Genomic DNA, 25,614 nt, shown 5'->3' with positions numbered 1-25,614 from the left:
CCCTTGAACGGCCCTTCTAAGGTTTCTCCCCTCCACATTGCCTGTGGTGCTTTTTTCCTATTGCTAGGATTTTAGTGAGTTTGTCCTTACCTCTGCGTGGGGTATGTCTGGGAGTGTTGCATTAATTTATTTTGGATTCCATGGTGTTTTTCATTTTGTTCTTGATTTATTGTGTCGTTTCTTCTTGACTTAAAGAAGACGTGTCCGGCCCATGGGGACATTAACATGTGTTGTCGGACCTTACAAATACATTTGATTTGATCTCCTAAGTCTCCTCTCAAATCGGTAATGATGCCTTACTCCAACAGTGGTTTTCTGGGAAAGCTTGGTGCTGCCACCACTGGTCGCCAATAAAACACATTACTATGACTGTTAACCTCAATGTCAGGTCAAGGTGCTGATCTTATTGGCGACCAGTAGTGGCAGCACAGAGCGTTTGTCAACGGAAGGCTTTGAAAGGAGACTTAAGACAGAAAAGTGTCATTTTATTCTGCATTTCAGCAGCAGCTTGTGTTTTCACCCGATTGGTCGTTGTCGAGTTTCTTTCTGCTTTCTGTTGATCCCTTTGAAAACACAATGAGAACTTGCAATAATTAAGTTATATATCCATGTCAGATAACCTGACTACTAGGGGCCGCGGCTGGCTCCCGGGCCAGGCTTTGAGAAACACTAGAATGATGGGTCTTGGGGTCAAGGGTCTTGAAGCTCACACTGCATACAATGAACAGAACACATAATTCAACATCAACAATTACGTACAATGTTCTGTGCTAGGAAAACAGGTTTGTTTTATTGGTAACAAACGTAAAAATGAGCTAGCATACATCAGGTCGGCAATACTTTAATTGGACTGAATTTTGACAGCCACGCCTCTTTTGGGGGAAATCAATTTGGGAATAAACAGGGATTAGATGGCGCTTGTTCATAAACTACAACTTTAGGACAAAACACAGGGATATAAATCACACTGAAGACCATCAAGACCCAGAATTAGTTATTACCACTTAGTTTTACATCACTTGGAGATTCATAAGAGTAATATTAAATGACCAGGTAGGGAAATGAGGAAATATCCTACATGTAAAAACTCAAAGGTGGCCAGTGTTGGAAAGTAAATGCACCAACAAAACTTTAAAACAACGTATGTGCTCTGCTAACTTTTTATACAGCAGGTCAAACACAAGGGCATCAATAGGAACAGCGTTTCCCCCAAAAGTAGGCAAAGTACACAGCTTTGCAGGTCTGATGAGTCAACATCAACATCTGCAGCCACAGGTGGCGTGCCGTGCAAACACTTTCCACATTCCATTGTATTTGTAACTAAACGCAAAGATGAGCTAGCTAGCATACTCAACACGCCTCAGGAATGGTAGAATAGGATGAGCTAGCAAGTGAAACTATAATGTTTGTCCCGCGTCTATTAACTCTGAGAGGAAGCACAAGAAGTATTCATCGTGGCACCAAGTAAATGAAACGATACAGCTTCCTTGTCGTACATGCATTTTGTCTGAATTATGCAAAGATTTGAGCAAAGGGTAGATCTGGTGGGAGGAGGACTGTAGCGGAGAGTCGATTCGAGACTTTGTGCTTACAAAAAAAACAAAATAATACAAAAATCAACTCTGGCCTTTGCCGGCCTCTCTTGCTCTCCCAGTCTGTCGAGCAGACCCTCCCTTGGACCCTCTGCCGCCGCCGCCGCCTCCTCCTCCTCCTCCTCCTCCTCCTCCTCCTCCTCCTCCTCCTCCTCCTCCTCCTCCTCCTCCTCCTCCTCCGCCTCCTCCTCGCTTCCTCCTCTGTCCTTGTCTGTGTCCCCCAGAAGGCCCCGTCTCCTCCCTGAGTGCCGGGCCCCACAGGGCGTCCTGGCTCCCCGGGGCCTGGTACCCCGGCAGACCGGGATCCAAGGGGTCCCTGGAGAGGAGGATCCAGACGACCGGTACGTTCCTGCTGACAGTCAGGCTGTCCAGCCCCGCCGTGGGCTCCAGCGGCTCCCAGACCTCCAGCGCCGTGCCGTACAGCAGCCTGGTGTGCTGGTGGAGCCCGGCGACGCGCCGCTTCATGATCTCCACGCACGTGACCGCCTTGCACACGCCCTTCCCGCTCGCCGTGAACAGGATCTGCCGGCTGAGGGGCTTCTCCGGGGGGCGGGGCTTCTCCGAGGGGCGGGGCTGTCCGGGGGGCGGTTCCTGCGCCTCCGCGGCACCACGGTCCGCCTCCTCGCCGTCGGCCGCCTTGGGCGCGGCCTCCACGCGGCTCAGGGCGTAGCGCAGCAGGCTGCGGATCTTGCTGGAGTCTCGGACCTGGACCTCGGGTGTGTCGGCGGGGAGGCCCGGGAAGGGGCAGAGGCTGGGCTGCTGCACTGTACTCGCCTTGCTGTAGTTCTCCATGTTCACCACTAGAGGGACGGGAGGAAAGGCCGTCAGTCATTCTGTATGTGCAGCACAAACATGTTTTAATGCAGTCAGTCATTCTGTATGTGCAGCACAAACATGTTTTAATGCAGTCAGTCATTCTGTATGTGCAGCACAAACATGTTTTAATGCAGTCAGTCATTCTGTATGTGCAGCACATGTTTTAATGCAGTCAGTCATTCTGTATGTGCAGCACAAACATGTTTTAATGCAGTCAGTCATTCTGTATGTGCAGCACAAACATGTTTTAATGCAGTCAGTCATTCTGTATGTGCAGCACAAACATGTTTTAATGCCGTCAGTCATTCTGTATGTGCAGCACATGTTTTAAGGCCGCCAGTCATTCTGTATGTGCAGCACATGTTTTAATGCAGTCAGTCATTCTGTATGTGCAGCACAAACATGTTTTAATGCAGTCAGTCATTCTGTATGTGCAGCACATGTTTTAATGCCGTCAGTCATTCTGTATGTGCAGCACATGTTTTAATGCCGTCAGTCATTCTGTATGTGCAGCACAAACATGTTTTAATGCCGTCAGTCATTCTGTATGTGCAGCACAAACATGTTTTAATGCCGTCAGTCATTCTGTATGTGCAGCACATGTTTTAATGCAGTCAGTCATTCTGTATGTGCAGCACAAACATGTTTTAATGCCGTCAGTCATTCTGTATGTGCAGCACAAACATGTTTTAATGCCGTCAGTCATTCTGTATGTGCAGCACATGTTTTAAGGCCGTCAGTCATTCTGTATGTGCAGCACATGTTTTAATGCCGTCAGTCATTCTGTATGTGCAGCACATGTTTTAATGCAGTCAGTCATTCTGTATGTGCAGCACAAACATGTTTTAATGCAGTCAGTCATTCTGTATGTGCAGCACATGTTTTAATGCCGTCAGTCATTCTGTATGTGCAGCACAAACATGTTTTAATGCAGTCAGTCATTCTGTATGTGCAGCACATGTTTTAATGCAGTCAGTCATTCTGTATGTGCAGCACAAACATGTTTTAATGCCGTCAGTCATTCTGTATGTGCAGCACATGTTTTAATGCCGTCAGTCATTCTGTATGTGCAGCACATGTTTTAATGCCGTCAGTCATTCTGTATGTGCAGCACAAACATGTTTTAATGCAGTCGTCATTCTGTATGTGCAGCACATGTTTTAATGCAGTCAGTCATTCTGTATGTGCAGCACAAACAAGTTTTAATGCCGTCAGTCATTCTGTATGTGCAGCACAAACAAGTTTTAATGCCGTCAGTCATTCTGTATGTGCAGCACAAACAAGTTTTAATGCCGTCAGTCATTCTGTATGTGCAGCACAAACATGTTTTAATGCAGTCAGTCATTCTGTATGTGCAGCACAAACAAGTTTTAATGCCGTCAGTCATTCTGTATGTGCAGCACAAACAAGTTTTAATGCCGTCAGTCATTCTGTATGTGCAGCACAAACAAGTTTTAATGCCGTCAGTCATTCTGTATGTGCAGCACATGTTTTAATGCCGTCAGTCATTCTGTATGTGCAGCACATGTTTTAATGCCGTCAGTCATTCTGTATGTGCAGCACAAACATGTTTTAATGCCGACGTCATTCTGTATGTGCAGCACATGTTTTAATGCCGTCAGTCATTCTGTATGTGCAGCACAAACATGTTTTAATGCAGTCAGTCATTCTGTATGTGCAGCACAAACATGTTTTAATGCAGTCAGTCATTCTGTATGTGCAGCACATGTTTTAATGCCGTCAGTCATTCTGTATGTGCAGCACAAACAAGTTTTAATGCCGTCAGTCATTCTGTATGTGCAGCACATGTTTTAATGCCGTCAGTCATTCTGTATGTGCAGCACATGTTTTAATGCCGTCAGTCATTCTGTATGTGCAGCACAAACATGTTTTAATGCCGACGTCATTCTGTATGTGCAGCACATGTTTTAATGCCGTCAGTCATTCTGTATGTGCAGCACAAACATGTTTTAATGCAGTCAGTCATTCTGTATGTGCAGCACAAACATGTTTTAATGCAGTCAGTCATTCTGTATGTGCAGCACATGTTTTAATGCCGTCAGTCATTCTGTATGTGCAGCACAAACATGTTTTAATGCCGACGTCATTCTGTATGTGCAGCACATGTTTTAAGGCCGTCAGTCATTCTGTATGTGCAGCACATGTTTTAAGGCCGCCAGTCATTCTGTATGTGCAGCACAAACATGTTTTAATGCCGTCAGGTCAGGGTTCCTGCAATAAAAAAAAGTTAAAGACTTTTTACGACCACTTTGAATATAATTGAATACCTATTTCACAGCCACACTGGCAAAAAAAAGTATTAAGGACAATTACCATGAAAGAAGTAATTCCATATGAATTGTTGCGGGGAACTGACAGGCTGTTAGCGTACTGCTTATTTTGCAGCCTGGACATTTACCCCAAACACATTTAAACAGGATACAGAGAAGTTATCACAACATAGAAGTAGGGTTGGGTACCGAATTCTGTACTTTTAACCCTTTCACTGCCACACGACAGCCGGTTAACCCTTTCACTGTGACAATACAGAAGGTTAGCCCTTTACTATCACACAGCCGACGGCGATGCTCCATCATTAGCATCATTAGCTCCGCATTTGCGGAGCTAATGATGCTAATGATGGAGCATCGCCGTCGGCTGTGTGATAGTAAAGGGCTAACCTTCTGTCGTGTGGCAGTGAAAGGGTTAAGGGTACCGACCCAATTACATCGGTACTACCGAGTACCGATTCATGCTAGATCAATCGCTACCAAATTTCTGTACCTTTACATGTTTAGTATAAGAGTGTAATACTACTAGACAAGAGGGTACCTTTTCCACAAATATAATTTATATATATATATTCACTTCTTGGGGTCTGTAGGGTAAGCACTTATTCCCTCCCACCTGAACATTTATGGAGATGTATGGGCCTTTTAAGTCAGTGATAAAAGTGTCTTTCAAGGATAAGTGAGCTCCTGCACTGATTATTATAGTTCAATATTCAATATTTGATCACCGAAACCCCCCAAAAACCATAAACACACACTACACACACACACACGCACACACAGATATAGTGCCCTTTTCAGCCTTTGAGCACCTGCCCCTCTAAAATCCTGTGCACATCCCTGATCGGAACATACAGTAATATGTCTCTGATCGGCCTGATTATCTACCGTGCCTATTGAATCAATAGTATTGTGATGTGAATGGGCCGAAGTGATGACGTCACGAGCAGGGACTCAAGTGGCTCATTATTGAACGCAGGTGTTTTTTGATTGTGTGCTGGATGAGACGCTGAGACTGTTTGATAAGCCAGTGGGTCTCAGAGATCGAGGTTGGAGCATGCACGCAGTAACCAGACTCTGTTAGGGCCCGGGGGGTGGGGTCGATCGTGGAGAGTTATCCGCCGGCGATGAAGACAAGCTAGATAGCCGTCCATAGTTCCCGGTAGCAAGAGGAGGGGAGGCTTAACCTCCTGGAGATAGTTAGGGACGGGACATAGAGGGTCTGAGTTACATCGCTCCCAAAAGACTTTATACTCGGCTCGTCCTCGCGGACACCGAGTACGTTACCAGGTTACAAATCCAACTGTATCCTGGAGGACCACCGTGTGCCGGAACATTCGTCCGGAGAGTGGACGGGGTCCAACGCTTCGACCCTCGGGGGGGGGTCGCGCCGTGCGGCGAGTTAAGTCCACTGTTACCCACACTTGCACTTAATATAGGATTTTGTATTACAGTCTATTTTTATAACTGTGTAGGCCTACTGTATATATATATATTGTATATGGGATATTGTGTAATTTCTATTTACCTTATCTGTATGATATCGTGCCCTTAATTAACCTGCATATTCGACTAGTTCTTTTATATGCCCTATTTATTATATAGCCCAGGCTGGTATATATTGTATAGATATTGTGTGACCCATTGAAGGGGAACAGGGGAACCAAGAGGGAGGGGTAATTCGGACCTGGGGGAGTCTATAATTAGTGTGTTCAATTGATCCATTTTCTACCGGTGCCTATTTGGGAGTGTGATTAGCGGGCCGTGTGTGTGATTAGGCATCCCCTTTGTATAAACGTACCGTGCCTCTTAAAGAGGGTGTTTTGACGTGGGTTACTGTAATAGGATGTATCTATGCATGTTCATAATTGCGTGCCTCATATCAGAGGGTGACTGAGTTACGGTTGCAGACGACCTTTACGTGGTCCGATTAGTCCCCCCAATTAGAGACCCCTAGTACCTGTATGAATTAGGTGTTGTAATAAAGTGTCTTATTAGACGTGAGGCCGTACCAAGTGAGAGAGGTGGCGGAGGGTACAGCGAGAGGGTGGGCTGATAGCGGTAGGCGATGCCCTAGATATTCACATGGACCAGAGCTGGTCGGATAAAGTGTGTGTGACTATTGTTGTACAGTGTGCATGTACCGTACCTCGTTCAAACTAAGGGTTGTTGCCCATATATAAAGTGTGCTGTGAGATGTGCTCCACCTAGAGGTGAAGGGTTTACCTATAGATGTGATAGTGCTGTAGTGCTGTAATGTATAGAGTGATTAACTTAGAGGTGATATAAATTTACCTAGGGGACGTCTGTCTATACCTGCTGCATTCTCTGGTCCTGTTAAACCCTGCATGTCACAGAAGGGAAAGATGTATTGGCTTCATGGCTCATAGGTTTTAATTAATAGCTCGGATCATTGTTTAGCATAGGACTTAAATAAATAAAGTTGGTATTCCTTGTAAACCCGGTTGTGATGTTGGTTATTTCAGGCATCTGGATAAATAGCAGTTTCCCTGCTAAGTAGCAGTTTCTCCTGCTACTGGTATAACTCACGTATTTATTACAGTATGGTGCATTCTGTCTGTCTTCGTTAACTCGTAAATGTATAATGTGATTGTGATCAATGGTAAATACGAGGCGATAGTGTCCAAGTGCGCTAATTGGGTCGTAGAGTCAGAACCAATCAGATCAACCTATCTTTGTTGATGCAGGTCACGTGGTTTGAGTGATTTTTAGGAATCCCAGCATGTGTACCTTATGTGACAAATAAAACAAAACTTGAAAGTCCGGTATCATAGAACCTTCCGGACCGAAACGTCCGTTAAACACTTTGCAACATTATGAGATGTCGCTAGAATAGGTCACAACATAGCAGAATATCATCTAGTCTAGAATCTAATAGCCACTAACCAGCCTGTTGGTTAGCAAGATAACATTTGGTGAATGAATGAAAACTTTATTTAACAGATTGCAGAATGGGTACAGTACAGTGAGTACAGTACAGCTCAATACACACAATTGTTAAGGGGATGCAGACCAGAGAAAGACTTTCGTCTTGTTTACATCAGGGTCCCCCATTTTCAATTCATAGTGACATTTATGACATACACAACATCACCTTTGATGATGTGTCTATTCCCTAGTGTGCGATATAGTGAATGAATGAATGAATGAATGAATGAATGAATGAATGAATGAATGAATGAATGAATGAATGAAAACTTTATTTAACAGATTGCAGAATGGGTACAATACAGTACAGCTCAATACACACAATTGCTATTGTTATATGCACACTGCATGTGGTTAATGTGCCCAGTCAGAATAGCAGCTATAACACAATTAGAAACATGTATCTCACCGTTTGGTTAGTCAGCTACCAGAGCGTCCCTGTCCACATGTTTACTGCTCCCTGCTGCTCGCTGCCAGGGTTTACGTTAACGTACGTCGACGAAGATTGCTGCAAAGTGACGGGCATATAATACAAAATAATATCGTTTTGGGGTTATATGATAGAGAGCTGGTTGATTGTAGCAGTGGCTGTAGTTAGTCTATCTAATTTTCATATAATAATACATATAACAATACAACATAGTAATGAGGATAATAAAAAGCTAAATAATTTAATCATAACTATTAGCAAATACTGTCGCCAGAATAGGCCTACCTTTAATCTCCATTTAAATGTCGACAATATTTCGCAACAAAATGTACAAAGTTAGGCTGAGTAACATTTGCAACCCATAACATAATATGATGTAATACCATGATGTTATGAATTGCACCTTTTGGAAAGCGAAACTAACACAGTTGGAAAGGAAATCGAAACGATCCCACGTGACCAGGCACGGCGGTGGACTATGCTTACCCGCTGCGACTGGTCACGTGGGATAGTTTCGATTCCCTTTCCAACTGTGTTAGTTTCGTTTTCCAGTCTGGCTGCACAATAAAATGTCGTTTTAGCATACAGCAGCCAATGTACAGTATAATATATATTATGAATTGAAAATGGGGGACTCTGATGTAAACAAGACAAACGTCTTTCTCTGGTCTGCATCCCCTTAACAATTGTGTGTATTGAGCCGTACTGTATTGTACCCAGGGGTGTAGCTCCAGATTCTGGGCCCCATGAAAGAATGTATTTGTAGGCCCCCAGTGAATGCGAGCGTGCGTAAGCGGAAATTTTTTGGCAATTTTTTTATTGATGAAAACGCATAATATGGTTTTTACCTATACATTCGGATCAGCAGTTCAGCACCTGCACTGTTGGTGGGTGAGCCTAGTAAAGGATGTCGCATTGCGTTCATCTTCAATGAATGGACCAATGCAATAGTCTACCAAAGCCCCCCCTCTCTCTATATATATCTCACACACACACACACACACACACACACACACACACACACACACACACACACACACACACACACACACACACACTTCAGAAACAAACATAGTATCAATGAGAGCATCAATAATACACCTGAGTGATGTCTAGTAAAAAAAAAAGAAACAAAAATTTGGGGGGCCCCCTCAGTGCTGGGCCCTTGGAATCATCCTAAGCTACCCCCCCCCCCCAGCTACGCCCCTGATTGTACCCATTCTGCAATCTGTTAAATAAAGTTTTCATTCATTCATTCATTCATTCATTCATTCATTCATTCATTCATTCATTCATTCATCCATTCATTTATATTAGTCTGAGACTGGATGCGCTTATTGGTGTCTAAAACATCACATGTTGGAGGTTAATTGTCTATGTATATAATTGTTTTAATTTATTGGGTTAGGCAATGAGAATCATATCTTTAAACTAAATTCTCACTTATGTAATTATTGAAATTACTATGATAGGTCGCTAATAAATTATAAAAATAATAAAACTAATAATGTAACTTGCATGTGGAGTCCAATCATAGCTTTGAAAACATAATGGAGCATGATTTTTAGGCTATAGGCTTAAAGGGGCGCTTCACCAAAATAACAATATACTCACAATATAATAACACATAATCTCACACACATCCAAAAACTAATTTAGTTATTGAGAGTAAATGGGTTTGAATATGGCCACCAGTGATGTCATCAGGGAAGTTGAATCCTTGTGTTAATTACAGCTCCATTAAATGATGTAGACTAGAGGAAGGTTCCTGGTTCGATTCCCACATGTCGAGGTATCCTTGAGCAAGACACTTAATCCCTAATTTCTCCTGATAAGCAGGTTGGCACCTTGCATGGTTGCCTCCGCCGTCAGTGTGTGAATGTGTGGAATGTGAGGGAGATTTTTGGATAAAAACGCTATATGAATGCACCATTTATCAGCATTGTTTTTGGTGAAGTGCCCCTTTAACAGTGAATCAGTTATGAGCCATGGATCATCTTAGATATAGAACAACTGTATTGGTTGATAGATACTATGTCAGCATTTAAGAATAGCCTACATGAATGTGATCAGAGCAATAGTAAAACATTTGCCTCTCACTTAGTTTTGCTCACAGATAATCTTTTCTCTCGTCATTCTCACTGCAGAAGTATCAGATGATAAAGAAACTATTTCTCTGTTCCCTCCCACTGACATGCACACGTTTAGTCCAGTGCTGCTCTTTGTGTTCTAACATTGCTCCTCAGTGTCACACATTATTGCCTTGGAGTTACACTGACGTTGTGATGATGTAAGGAAAGTGAAACTTAAGGAAAGGGAGATTCCTCCACTTGGGCTGTGTATATAAAGCCTCCAGGACTCAGAGTCTCTTCAGAACAACAAGACCAGGGAATCCTGACACACGATGGGGGTCCAGGGCTTGACGAGATTTATGGAGGAAAACAGTCAGATCCTGCAAGACTTTCACCTCAGAAACAACAAGCTGGTAATAGACGGCTCTAACCTGTACTACTTTCTCTATTTTAAAGCAGGCTTGGATCTGAGGCACGGCGGAGATTACGACGCGTTTGAGGCGTTGATAGGAACCTTCGTGAAGGCTCTGAGAGACTGTGGCATAGAGCCATACGTGGTGCTGGACGGGGGCTCTGACTGCAGTGACAAGAAGTTCGAGACCCAGAAGAAACAAGCCCAATGCACGATCAGGGAAGCCCACGATGCAGCCATGGGTCTGCCCAAGAAAGTCCTGCCAGCTCTGGTCAAGGTGGTGTTCAGACAAGCGCTGACCGACCTGGAGGTGCCCTTTGCACTGTGCTACGGAGAAGCCGATCAGCAAATGGCCTCCCTGGCCAGTGAGTGGAGGTGTCCGTTGTTATCCAACGACAGTGACTTCTACGTCTTTGACCTTCCTGCAGGAGTTCTGCCCCTCAACCATTTCCAGTGGAAGCAGAAAGGTAACCTGAACTATATTCCTTGCAAACGCTTCAACACATCCAGCTTCTGCACATACTTCAATATCCAACCCCAGCTCCTGCCGGTCTTTGCTGCCCTGGCGGGAAACGACTACGTGAAGCTCAGAGACCTGGGCCTGAAGGTTGCCTGGGGTAATTTTGCCCCAATGGGCGCTGGGCCGCTTGCCTACTTTGAGGGGCTCCTGCGTTGGGTGAGGGCCTTTCAGGGGCCTCAGGGGCCTCAGGAGGCCATGGAGGCAGCGCTGAAGCTTATGGGGCGCATGGACAGACAGCAGTGGGCTCGTGTCCTGAGCCTCCTCTCTCTGGGCACAGAGGAGTACCAGCTTCCTCCGAGCTCTCTGCGCCTCTTCTTCAGCCAGGGGACAGCACCGCCTCTCCAGCCCGAGGCTGTGGACGAGGTGCCCGACTGGGCCCGTCTCCCTCTCGCCCAGGGCAGGCTGACGTCAGATGTCGTGGACGTGCTCCTGCACAAGAGAGTCACCCTGAAGGCCCAGGTGGATGATGGCAGTCTGCCCAGCGCCCATCTGACCTCTCGGCCAATCAGGCAGGCCATGTATGGGCTGCTGCTGGGTGGGAAGAGAACCAAGGTGGAGGAGTTAGACAGGGAAGGACTCCAGCTGACCAGCTTCAGGGTCCAAGCCACTGTCCGCGGTGCTGCCCAACAGCTGGAACTACGCTCACTGAATAAGGTATAGAGAGCATGCTGACAGTGTTCCAGTGTTTATTGTAAAGCATACTGTGGTTATACAGTGGATACAGTATTGCCTCTCTATTGTTCTTTATATTGTTGTGTTCGTCTAACAAATGGTTTTATTCTAAAATGCTATGTATTCATTTTGGGGGGAGGGGTGGGATTGTCTCCTGAAATTGATGATAAAAAGAACTCCTTGGTTTCAACACATGGATTCAACACATGAGCAGCGCTGCTTGTTTGAGACTTGATCTACTTTGACAAAGGGTTTACAAAATACTATATAATTGTTATTGTTAAAGGACGCGTTAACTTAAAAAACAAGAAAGGTTTACAGAGGTACGCACGTCCAAGCGATAAATACTAGCTGCTGGACAGAAGAACTTTTTTATAAATAGAGTCTGCACACTAGATAATGTTCATATCAATATTTATTGGTATACCTACAACAATACACGTTCATGGGAGCATTATCTAGTGTGCAAACTCCCTTTTTTCTTTTAAACATAAGCTGGCATGATGTTGACTGTACAGGTCTTCATTTCACTAAATGCTTTAGTATTGAGAAAGGTAGCACCTGCATCCTCTCACCTGCAGGCTCAAATACAATCAAATGGGGCTTTAGCCTTCAAACACCACGACACGTGTCCTTTTCCAAATCACAATCAGATGTGTCTTCATGTGTTCTACTGAGGACATCTGTCCAGTGTCCACTGTATCAGTTATAACAGTTATATTGAGTTTCATAGGTTACACTGCACGTCACTGGGCAATTTAAATGCACAAGGCCTATGAAACTCATTATGATGTTTGATACCTGTACGGTTTGCAACCATTTCCTCAGTAGAACATATGAAGACACATGTGACTGTACCGAGCTCCGTGTTTTGCAAAATGACACGTATGATGGTTTTTGAAGGCTAGAAAACTCGCCCTATTGGAGTGTATTGGAGAGAGGTGAGAGGATGCAGCAACAATGCTACGTTTCTCAACACTAAAGGAACCAGTAAAGTAATGGCATTTACTAGTCAACATCCTGCCAGACAATGTTAATTTAAAAATAAATGAACCCATCCTTTATTATTTAGTCACATCACAGCAAAGTCACATTTATTTAGTCACATCACAGCAAATTCCAAATAAAATAAATACATAAATAAATATAAACAAGGGAAATAAACATGTAAGATAAAGAAATAAAGTGACGACAGTAAATGTGTCACAACATTGTTGACATATAACCTACAGATTTGAATAAAATAATAAAATGTTGTATTGTTGCTTGTATTTCTTGTTACAACTAGCCTACACCCTTCATGGTGTTGGTGTTGCTCTGAAAAATGCATGAAAGGAACACAAACGAACTGATAAAGGTTTATGACTTCTTTGTAAGTGAAAGTCACTGTTCTTCCTGCAGGCCGAGCGCTCCGTGTTGCTGCAGGTGTATCTGGAGACTCTGGGCGTGAGTCAGAGCGCTCTGAGCGGCGTGCCGGGTCACCTGCACCTCCCAGTAACCGTCACCTGCTACTGGTTCCATCGGGCCAGTCCTGCCCCAGACGAGAGAGTCCTGCAGGCACTGCTGCTGGGGGTGGTGTCTGGAGAGGTGCGGAGACTGAACGGCAAAGGTAAGACAGACTGCAGGACGGCAGAACCACGCAAACACACACACGCAAACGCACACACACAGGGTGGGATCAATTAAATAATTTATAATAATAAACTAACCCTAGCTGTGACACACATAGGGTTCAAATTGTGATCAGATTCCAGTAGCACTTTACATTACAGTAATGACACGAAATTAAACTAATTTAACAATAATTACATCCAAGTTACACAAATTAGAAACCCTATTATACACTAAATAGATATGGACAGAAGGTATTACCAAATAAGACTCGAAATAGTAGTAACTAAATGTAATTATTATTAGATTGAATTATTATTACTGAATTAAAAACCCTATTATACACTACATAGACACAAAGTATTACCAAATGACTGTCTAATTCTGTAATAATTAAATATTGTAAGTGCTCTTTTGATAATATTTAGTGTCTAATTTGGTAATACTTTGTGTGCATTTAGTGTACAATAGGGTTTCTAATTAGTGCGTAATTCTGTAATAATTATTTTTAAATTGTTGTCTAAATCGGCGTCAAACTTGGTTGTGATTATTGTTAGATCTGTTAATAATTAGTGTGTAACTTTGTGTAATAAATAGACTGTAATATGACGTGATTATGACTTGTTAAGTGGGTTATAATTCTATCAAAGGTACTAAGTACTAGTAGATAGTATAAACTTGTGTAAACACGTCATTTTCCATAACTTTTATAAACACGTCATTTTACATAACTTTTACATAACCTTTCCCTGCCTTTTGTTTCCTGGAAAGTTTCTCATAGCCAAACAGAACTGTGGTGACGATGAGTTTGATGTGTGTTGCAGGATTGTTTAGCGACACCTCTGTGTGTCTGGGGCTGGATCTGGGAGTTGGCCACGCCCTCAACCAGTGGCAGGCATGCATGAGGGACAGCAACCACCTAAACCAGCTGCTGGGACTCCCCCTACCTGATACCCACATGGCACGGTAAGACCCCCCCCCCTACCTGATACCCACATGGCACAGTAAGACCTCCTCCTACCTGATGCCCACATGGCATTGTAAGACAGGGGAACTCTGGTGACCTTTAACCTTTGCTCTGTGTTGGTTAACAGTGTGTACAGGGGATCTCTGGTGCACAATCTGGTCTCCAGCCTGATAGGAGGAATGGCTCCAGAGGTTTTCTTCAGGGAGAATGTAATCGCTAGGCAGCTGTACGGAGCGATGCTGGCTGCCGTACTTCAGTCAAAGCCTCAGGACACCAAAGCGTCCAGCTCAGCCGTGCGGCTGGGGACATCGTCTCCACCGCGGCCCGAAGACCAGCTGACTGTCCAGCTGGACCACCTGTTCCTGCAGTCAGAGGGCGATGAAGAGGAGGAGGAGGAGGAGAGGACGAAGAAGACCACCACGACAAGACGGCCTGAGGACCTGGGGTACTTGGTGTCGGTGAAAACCCGCTACAAGACCAAGGACAGGGGTCAACGGCCACTCAACCCAGAACTGTCCCGCAAACAGGAGCGCAGGGGCTGGGACTGATGCTCATCCACTGGACTGTGTGGCTGTTTTGGGTGGCAGGGTTTTAAGACAAGAGAATCTCCCATACTGGACCTGCACTATGTAACATTCATACAATGGCGCCCCCCTGTGGCCCGTGAGTGGTAAATCAGTGTTTCAGAGACAACGATAAGAAAAAAACACAAGGAAGCAAAATACTGGATCCCACTCGAGCTGAAATGAAAAATGCTGTTTTTAACATTTTTTTTATATAAATTCCACATTTATATTGTGCATTTTAACAATATATGCAAAAGAAAAAAACTACAAATATGACAAAATTCACCTTTCAATATCAATATCTGAAATAAAATAAAATAAAAAAAAACGTACTTACTGCCTTCTATCATGCACTCTTCCTACTATACTAATACGTCTCTACCACTATACACTCAACACTGCAGCACCCAAGTCTCAGCACTATTTGATGAACATTGTTACTCAGCTGAAAGAGTTGTACCTTCCTACTGACTTGTTGTACAGAACTTGTAAGTCACTTTAGATGAAAGCGTTGAGCTAAATGACAAAATGTAAATATGTATACATTTAATTGTTGATGCTGATTTAACGATGAAACTGTTTTCAAGGATACTGAATTGTGTGATGATGTAAATATAATGTAAAAGATATATTTTATTATCTAATATGACCCTGTTGAGGGGCAGGACATGATGAGATCCTCCAGCACCTACATCATTTTGTTTTTCTCTGATGTAGATTGTTTGATTTATCTTTTACCGTTTTATTGTGGTCTTGTAATGTTGATTAAACACAAATAAAGAAATAAAGAAATAAAGAAAAAGTTTGATTATTTCACATCATTTTATTTGGGTGAAATTGTATTTTAGGTGGGAGGGACAGGGCTTGTATTTAGTGTTGGTAGGTGGTTGTGTGGGTAATGATTTATTGTTAGCTTTGTGTTTATATTTTAGATCGTTTTTTTTCTTATGTCTGTTGTGAGTGGACCCCAGGAAGACTATAGCTGTCACCATTGTGGCAACTAATGGGGATCCAGTGGCTCGGGAGGTAGAGCAGTTGTCTGGTAATCCGGAGTAGGGATGCACCGATCCGATATTGGTATCGGCCGCCGATATCAGTAAAATAGCTGGATCGGGTATAAAAAAAAAAACAGATTTTTTTTTATTATAATAAATAAAATAAGAAATAACTATTACCAACCATAACAAAAAAAATTACAATGGGTATCGGATCGGTATCGGTATTGGCCGATACCCAAACCCAAGTATCGGTATCGGGACTGAAAAAGTCGGATCGGTGCATCCATAATCCGGAGGCACCCGGTTAGATTCCGCAGCGTGTCGAAGTGTCCTTGAGCAAGACACTCAATCAATTTGTATTTAATGTTCCAGAGATGATGATGATACTTCACAATAATACAACACTGCCACTGAGCAGCTGTGTTGGAAAACTACACTCGTACAACTACAACAGTCTGCCACTGAGCAGCTGTGCTGGAAAACTGCACTCGTACAACTACTTGAAAACTATCATGCTGGACCTACAAAAGGCCTTCGACACTGTCAATCACTCCATTCTGATTGACAAGCTAAGTTACAGGTTGAAAAAACCCTCAGCTCGGAACTAGGCAGAATCTGCACCTGGCTCGCTGATAACAAACTATCATTACACCTGGGTAAAACAGAGTCCATTCTCTTCGGTTCAAATAACAAACTCAGCAAGACCGACGGCTTCTCAGTTACAGTGGGTGACAATATTGTCACAAGGAAAGATGAAATTACATACCTGGGTTCCATCCTAGAGGCAAATCTTTCCTGTGACAAAATGGCAGCCAATGTAATAAAAAAAGTCAACCAACGAACTAGATTCTTGTACCGGATCTCCTCTCTGGTAAACAAGAATACCCTGAAGACTCTGGCAGGAGCACTCATTCAAGGGTACTACGACTATGCTTGCACCTCATGGTACCAAAGCACCTCAAAGGCGCTAAAAACTAAATTACAAACATCACAAAACAAACTGGTCAGAGTACTGCTTGACCTTACTCCTAGAACCCACCTCACCCCTGCCCACTTTGACAACCTAGGATGGCTTAGAGTAGACGACAGAGTACAGCAACTTGCAATGGGCCTGGTCTACAAGATACACTACACCACTAAGGTACCCATGTACATGTCAAAATACTTCCCAAAGGTCAGTGAATACCATGACCACAACACCAGAGGGAGCTCCACAAATCATGTTAAACCCAGATTCGGCTCAAACAAGGGACTAAACACGTTTAGCAATTATGCCACATCAATGTGGAACGCCCTACCCACAGTAAAGGAATGTGAATCACTACCCACTTTCAAAGAGCACCTACGGGAGACTGCAACTCGAAACCGGCCCCTGTAAATGTCCAAACCCAACCCCCTCCAATGTACAGTTTCCCCCACCCCACCTCCTCCAATGTACAGTTTCTTCCCCCTCAAATGTATATACTCTCTTTTTAGACTATTTTTGTACTCATAAACAGTACTGTATATTTGTAGATCTGGTATGTCATAAATGTCTCGATGTAACAGTACTGTCTACCTGTATGTAATTATGATGAATTGAAAATGGGGGATCCTGATGTAAACAAGACAAAAGTCTTTCTCTGGTCTGCATCCCCTTAACAATTGTGTGTATTGAGCCATATTGTATTGTACCCATTCTGCAATCTGTTAATAAAATGTTCAATCAATCAATCTACACACAGTCTGCCAGGTGTGCTGCTTCCATTCATTTGTGCTAGCTTGCAGCCGGATAGCTTTCTACTGAACACACAGAGAGGAGATTGGTATCCATCTTCTTGTCTGACTCTGGAGAAGATGGTGAGCACATTTCCCATAATTTTGGCTAGTTAAATACTTTGTACGCAGAGCATCAACGTGGGCGGGCGGGACTCAGTGGAGAATTATACGATTTTTTAATATTTTATAGCTGTGTATCTAATGAAGTAATACATATTGTTGATTGGAGACTTAACGTTCTCGAATGGAAAAATACATCCAAGCATCGTTTTAATTTTACACTTAAGACCACCTTCAGAAGTATACAGTATATTTTACACTTAAGACCACCTTCAGAAGTATATACAGTATATTTTACACTTAAGACCACCTTCAGAAGTATACAGTATATTTTACACTTAAGACCACCTTCAGAAGTATACAGTATATTTTAAGACCACCTTCAGAAGTATATACAGTATAGTTTACACTTAAGACCACCTTCAGAAGTATACAGTATATTTTACACTTAAGACCACCTTCAGAAGCATATACAGTATATTTTAAGACCACCTTCAGAAGTATACAGTATATTTTAAGACCACCTTCAGAAGCATACAGTATATTTTAAGACCACCTTCAGAAGCATACAGTATATTTTAAGACCACCTTCAGAAGCATATACAGTATATTTTAAGACCACCTTCAGAAGCATACAGTATATTTTAAGACCACCTTCAGAAGCATATACAGTATATTTTAAGACCACCTTCAGAAGCATATACAGTATACTTTAAGACCACCTTCAGAAGCATATACAGTATATTTTAAGACCACCTTCAGAAGTATATACAGTATATTTTACACTTAAGACCACCTTCAGAAGTATACAGTATATTTTACACTTAAGACCACCTTCAGAAGCATACAGTATATTTTAAGACCACCTTCAGAAGCATATACAGTATATTTTAAGACCACCTTCAGAAGCATACATTATATTTTAAGACCACCTTCAGAAGCATATACAGTATATTTTAAGACCACCTTCAGAAACATATACAGTATATTTTAAGACCACCTTCAGAAGCATATACAGTATATTTTAAGACCACCTTCAGAAGCATATACAGTATATTTTAAGACCACCTTCAGAAGCATACATTATATTTTAAGACCACCTTCAGAAGCATATACAGTATATTTTAAGACCACCTTCAGAAGCATACATTATATTTTAAGACCACCTTCAGAAGCATATACAGTATATTTTAAGACCACCTTCAGAAGCATATACAGTATATTTTAAGACCACCTTCAGAAGCATATACAGTATATTTTAAGACCACCTTCAGAAGCATATACAGTATATTTTAAGACCACCTTCAGAAGCATATACAGTATATTTTAAGACCACCTTCAGAAGCATATACAGTATACTTTAAGACCACCTTCAGAAGCATATACAGTATATTTTAAGACCACCTTCAGAAACATATACAGTATATTTTAAGACCACCTTCAGAAGCATACATTATATTTTAAGACCACCTTCAGAAGCATATACAGTATATTTTAAGACCACCTTCAGAAGCATATACAGTATATTTTAAGACCACCTTCAGAAGCATATACAGTATATTTTAAGACCACCTTCAGAAGCATATACAGTATACTTTAAGACCACCTTCAGAAGCAGTTGGAGGAGGAGGAGGACGTCAGGCCGTTGATGATGGCAAATCTGGACAGCGCGCCGTCATGAGACCACCTCAATCTGTCGGACATTTTTAAGCTCACCTGCCACTATAAGCCCAGCTGTTCTGCAACGGCATCATCACCACAGGGTGAAAACAGGGGCAGACCGGGGAGCCTTGCACTGTCATCTTAGCTACCTACCTCAACTACAGTCTACCCATATAACTCAATGTACAATACTATATATACCTTATATATATATTTACAATATATTTATCCACACATGTCCAAATATACCTGCCCGTTTACATAACTGTATATACTATATCTGTATCTATCCCTTAACTACTCTTACTAGTGATACCACTGGCCAGTATGGCTACTACCAGTGTATTTACACCTGTATCACTGTACATAACAATGCTGTAACACTGTAGATACACCAGCTTAGCATATTTACTCAGTAGTACTTTATATATTCCAGTTTAATTCCAGTACATTGTATATTACTGTTGCACTTTACCGTTAACTTTGCACTCTGGTTAGATGTCAACTTATTTTCATTGTACTGCACTTGTGGTGGATGACGATAAATCTGAATCTAATTTAAACAAAGTCCTGTTTTAATTTTACACTTAAGACCACCTTCAGAAGTATACAGTATATTTTACACTTAAGACCACCTTCAGAAGTATATACAGTATATTTTACACTTAAGACCACCTTCAGAAGTATACAGTATATTTTACACTTAAGACCACCTTCAGAAGTATACAGTATATTTTACACTTAAGACCACCTTCAGAAGTATACAGTATATTTTAAGACCACCTTCAGAAGTATATACAGTCTAGTTTACACTTAAGACCACCTTCAGAAGTATACAGTATATTTTACACTTAAGACCACCTTCAGAAGCATATACAGTATATTTTAAGACCACCTTCAGAAGTATACAGTATATTTTAAGACCACCTTCAGAAGCATATACAGTATATTTTAAGACCACCTTCAGAAGCATACAGTATATTTTAAGACCACCTTCAGAAACATATACAGTATATTTTAAGACCACCTTCAGAAGCATACAGTATATTTTAAGACCACCTTCAGAAGCATATACAGTATATTTTAAGACCACCTTCAGAAGCATATACAGTATACTTTAAGACCACCTTCAGAAGCATATACAGTATATTTTAAGACCATCTTCAGAAGTATATACAGTATATTTTACACTTAAGACCACCTTCAGAAGTATACAGTATATTTTACACGTAAGACCACCTTCAGAAGCATACAGTATATTTTAAGACCACCTTCAGAAGCATACATTATATTTTAAGACCACCTTCAGAAGCATATACAGTATATTTTAAGACCACCTTCAGAAGCATATACAGTATATTTTAAGACCACCTTCAGAAGCATACAGTATATTTTAAGACCACCTTCAGAAGCATATACAGTATATTTTAAGACCACCTTCAGAAGCATATACAGTATATTTTAAGACCACCTTCAGAAGTATATACAGTATATTTTACACTTAAGACCACCTTCAGAAGTATACAGTATATTTTACACTTAAGACCACCTTCAGAAGCATACAGTATATTTTAAGACCACCTTCAGAAGCATATACAGTATATTTTAAGACCACCTTCAGAAGCATACATTATATTTTAAGACCACCTTCAGAAACATATACAGTATATTTTAAGACCACCTTCAGAAGCATATACAGTATACTTTAAGACCACCTTCAGAAGCAGTTGGAGGAGGAGGAGGACGTCAGGCCGCTGATGATGGCAAATCTGGACAGCGCGCCGTCATGAGACCACCTCGATCTGTCGGACATTTTTAAGCTCACCTGCCACTATAAGCCCAGCTGTTCTGCAACGGCATCATCACCACAGGGTGAAAACAGGGGCAGACCGGGGAGCCTTGCACTGTCATCTTAGCTACCTACCTCAACTACAGTCTACCCATATAACTCAATGTACAATACTATATATACCTTATATATATATTTACAATATATTTATCCACACATGTCCAAATATACCTGCCCGTTTACAGCTCAGAACTAGGCAAAATCTGCATATGGCTCGCTGATAACAAACTATCATTACACATGGGCAAAACAGAGTCCATTCTCTTCGGTTCAAATAACAAACTCAGCAAGACCGACGGCTTCTCAGTTACAGTGGGTGACAATATTGTCACAAGGAAAGAAGATATTACCTACCTGGGTTCCATCCTAGAGGCAAATCTTTCCTGTGACAAAATGGCATCCAATGTAATAAAAAAAGTCAACCAACGAACTCGATTCTTGTACCGGATCTCCTCACTGGTAAACAAGAATACCCTGAAGACTCTAGCAGGAGCACTCATTCAAGGGTACTACGACTATGCTTGCACCTCATGGTACCAAAGCACCTCAAAGGCGCTAAAAACAAAATTACAAACATCTCAAAACAAACTGGTCAGACTACTGCTTGACCTTACTCCTAGAACCCACCTCACCCCTGCCCACTTTGACAACCTAGGATGGCTTAGAGTAGACGACAGAGTACAGCAACTTGCAATGGGCCTGGTCTACAAGATACACTACACGACCAAGGTACCCATGTACATGACAAAATACTTCCCAAAGGTCAGTGAATACCACGATCACAACACCAGAGGGAGCTCCACAAATCATGTTAAACCCAGATTCGGCTCAAACAAGGGACTAAACACGTTTCGCAATTATGCCACATCAATGTGGAACGCCCTACCCAAAGCTGTAAAGGAATGTGAATCACTACCCACTTTCAAAAACACTCTCAAAAAACACCTAAGGGAGACTGCAACCCGAAACTGGCCCCTGTAAATGCCCGAACACAACCCCCTCCAATGTACAGTAAATTACCAAGTATGGTCTTGTCAATAATCCAATGTACAGTGTTGTTTGTACAGTTGTACAGTGTCCCCCACCCACCCCTCCTACCCAACCCCCCCCCCCCCCCACTCCTAACCAACCCCCCCCCCCACTCCTAACCAACCCCCCCCCCCCCACCCACCCAACCACCTCCAATGTACAGTCCCCCCCCACCTACCCAATCCAATGTACAGTTTCCACGCCTAATGTATATACTCCTTTCTTTCTGGACTCTTTTTGTATCACAAACAGTACTGTAATTGCAAATCTGGTATGATAAATGTATAGATGGAGCAGTACTGTCTATCTGTATGTCATGTAAGTAAGTAAGTAAGTAAGTAAGTATTTATAAAGCACCTTTCATACATGTCATGTAGCTCAAAGTGCTGTACACAATTATAGGCATATATAACGATAAAAGCAATAAAGTCATAGTGATCAGTTAAGATCAATGTTAAAAAAAAAATAATAATAATAATAATAATAATAATAGTAACGTAAAAATGAAAATAACGTAAAAACAGTCATTTGCTTACCAGTTTGGGAGAACAGGTCCGCACAATCATTTCCGCTCAGTGGCAACCGGAAGTGCACTAAACCAATGCACTTGTATGGTAGGTAGCAATGTTTAGGTCTTATAATGCTAGTGTAGTTACGTTTTTATCAGTGGTCATAGTTGGGTCCATAGTGCTTTACCAAGTCCCACGGATCCATCAGTGGCCGTGTATTGTGTGCGTATGTACCCGTTCGCTCATGTGGTCAGTGGCCAGAGTTGGGTCCACAGGACTTATCCAAGTCCCATGGACCCATCAGTGGCCGCGTCTTGTGGTAGAAAGAAAGAAAAAGAAAAACGTATAAAGAAAACAGTCTAAAGTTTGAAAGTTTGGGAGGTCCGCAAAAACACGCCTTCAGCTCAGAAGCTGAGGCGTGTCAAAAACTTTTGAAAAACTGGAGGCGTGTCTCCTATTGTACCCATTCCTTCATCTAAGAAGTTTGAAAGTTTGGGAGGTCCGCAACATATATGTATGTCATATATGTTACGATGAATTGAAAATGGGGGACCCTGATGTAAACAAGACGAAAGTCTTTCTCTGGTCTGCATCCCCTTAACAATTGTATGTATTGAGCTGTACTGTACTGTACCCATTCTGCAATCTGTTAATAAAGTTTTCATTCATTCATTCATTCATAACTGTATATACTATATCTGTATCTATCCCTTAACTACTCTTACTAATGATACCACTGGCCAGTATGGCTACTACCAGTGTATTTACACCTGTATCACTGTACATAACAATGCTGTAACACTGTAGATACACCAGCTTAGCATATTTACTCAGTAGTACTTTATATATTCCAGTTTAATTCCAGTACATTGTATATTACTGTTGCACTTTACCGTTAACTTTGCACTCTGGTTAGATGTCAACTTATTTTCATTGTACTGCACTTGTGGTGGATGACGATAAATCTGAATCTAATTTAAACAAAGTCCTGTCAACCTGCGACACCGTTTACATTTTTGCTAAATCCTTTGTACATAGCTTGTTATGTTATGTCATGTTGGTTGTATCGTCTGAGACTCGTCAGTGTATGACGTCACTATGCTGTTGGACTGGCGTAAGCACTATAGCAGATAACCAAGTCCCATTCTGATGATGTATACCTACATTGGCAAATAAAGTGATTCTCATTCTGATTCTGGCACCTCAAGGCTGGTGATTCTAACAGGTGGACTTCAGTCACAAGTCTGGTGATTCTAACAGGTGGACTTCAGTCACAAGTCTGGTGATTCTAACAGGTGGACTTCAGTCACAAGTCTGGTGATTCTAACAGGTGGACTTCAGTCACAAGTCTGGTGATTCTAACAGGTGGACTTCAGTCACAAGTCTGGTGATTCTAACAGGTGGACTTCAGTCACAAGTCTGGTGATTCTAACAGGTGGACTTCAGTCACAAGTCTGGTGATTCTAACAGGTGGACTTCAGTCACAAGTCTGGTGATTCTAACAGGTGGACTTCAGTCTCTAGTAATGGTCTCAGGGGGGAAATAAATGACACAAAGCAGATGTTTCTTTCTTCTTCCTTTTTATTAAAAGATTTATAAAATGTTTTAATATACATTTTTATTCTCATCCAGTAACAACAGAGTACTTGACTTCCGCTGTGCAACACACACAAATCATAAATAAAATAATAATAAAAAATAGAAAGAGAGCCAGTCAGTCGCGTTGACTGCGTTTCCCCTAGTTGCATGAGACCAAAGCAGTAGCCGATTTAGAGAAAGAGAGGGAACAGGACTAGGGTACTGGTGGTACCAGGCGCTGCAGTGGATAAAGGAGTCCTGTCCTGGAGTAGCAGTATTTCACAAAGCATTGACAGACCAGAATTCCCCCCCCCCCCCCCCCAGTGTGCTACAGTACAAGCCTGCCTCGCTGCACACATACCTCCACATGCTACACACATACCTCCACACGCTACACACATACCTCCACACTAGGGCTGTCCCCGAAGCCTGTTTTTGGGATTCGAACTTCGTCAGGGTTTTTCGAATGGACGTTCAAACCTTCGTTTTTAATATTAAAAAAAAATGTATCCTCCAACTAAATCCTCAATTTGAATAAAGCATTTTTTTTTATTAAATCAACTTTTTAACACGTTGGTTGCCAAAAACGAAGATTCTCATTTCTGTGCCCCAACGGTTCAGTGCCATGAACGAAGATTCTCGTTTCTGGGTAGTTTTTCCTTTTTTTCGATTTTAATACCCGATTCATTCTCAGGGTGTATCGAGCTACATTTCTAATACTGTAGCCTGTGCTGTGGAATGACCCCAGGTCTCAGATTTTATTTCTTGTTCTCGGCGAAGCACACAGTTCAGCCGGTTACATCGACGCCCATCAATTATGCTTGATCCGTATGTTATGGTCGTTTATAACGTCGATCAAATGGGAATTGGATCTACCAGATGGCAATCAAGAAATTGGAATATTCTTTTTGGATTACTTTCGGCCGAAGGTAAGAGCGATTTGACGTCAATTCTAGCCTGATCCTGCAATGTCTTCATAGCGATCGGGCTGGTAACCGTGTCTAGTGTTCAATGCGAATGCCGTTACCGACGCTCGAATAATCAGAAACGACCCCCCCCTTTCATGCGTTCATGATGGAACATAATACCGATAATGTGGACTTGAATCCGGAACAATAGCGGGTTCAGGCGAGGAATGCTAGAGTCCACAATGTAATCGACGTGTAGGACTATTATTCAGCATTTCATGGATTACGATAGACCGCCCTAAAACCATCCTTCACCACGGTATAACACGGGAACGTATGGATGGATCTTTTAAAAAAAATTTGCA

General features: G+C 42.1%; 2 protein-coding genes across 2 annotated transcripts; one reads left to right on the top strand and one right to left on the bottom strand.

The window, feature by feature from the left end:
• Window positions 1–1,616: 1,616 nt before the first annotated feature.
• On the bottom strand, window positions 1,617–8,117 carry rpp25l (ribonuclease P/MRP 25 subunit-like; the record flags this gene model as incomplete). Its single annotated transcript, XM_084336552.1, has 3 exons — window positions 8,058–8,117; window positions 6,995–7,043; window positions 1,617–2,392 (listed from the first exon to the last, which is right to left on the bottom strand). Exon 3 carries the CDS (start codon window positions 2,382–2,384, stop codon window positions 1,617–1,619), a length of 768 nt encoding a protein of 255 aa, XP_084192678.1. The 5' UTR covers window positions 2,385–2,392; window positions 6,995–7,043; window positions 8,058–8,117.
• A 2,358-nt stretch (window positions 8,118–10,475) lies between these two features.
• Window positions 10,476–15,668, top strand: LOC311245762 (single-strand DNA endonuclease ASTE1-like). Its single transcript, XM_084335738.1, has 4 exons — window positions 10,476–11,736; window positions 13,156–13,363; window positions 14,190–14,331; window positions 14,460–15,668. Exons 1-4 carry the CDS (start codon window positions 10,483–10,485, stop codon window positions 14,878–14,880), a joined length of 2,025 nt encoding a protein of 674 aa, XP_084191864.1. The 5' UTR covers window positions 10,476–10,482; the 3' UTR covers window positions 14,881–15,668.
• Window positions 15,669–25,614: the final 9,946 nt, after the last annotated feature.

Source organism: Notolepis coatsorum (assembly GCF_963971535.1).
Source record: "Notolepis coatsorum genome assembly, chromosome: 19".
Taxonomy (NCBI): Eukaryota; Metazoa; Chordata; class Actinopteri; order Aulopiformes; family Paralepididae; genus Notolepis; species Notolepis coatsorum.
The sequence above is the reverse complement of the archived record's forward strand: the minus strand, read 5'-3'. Positions and strand labels throughout refer to the sequence as shown.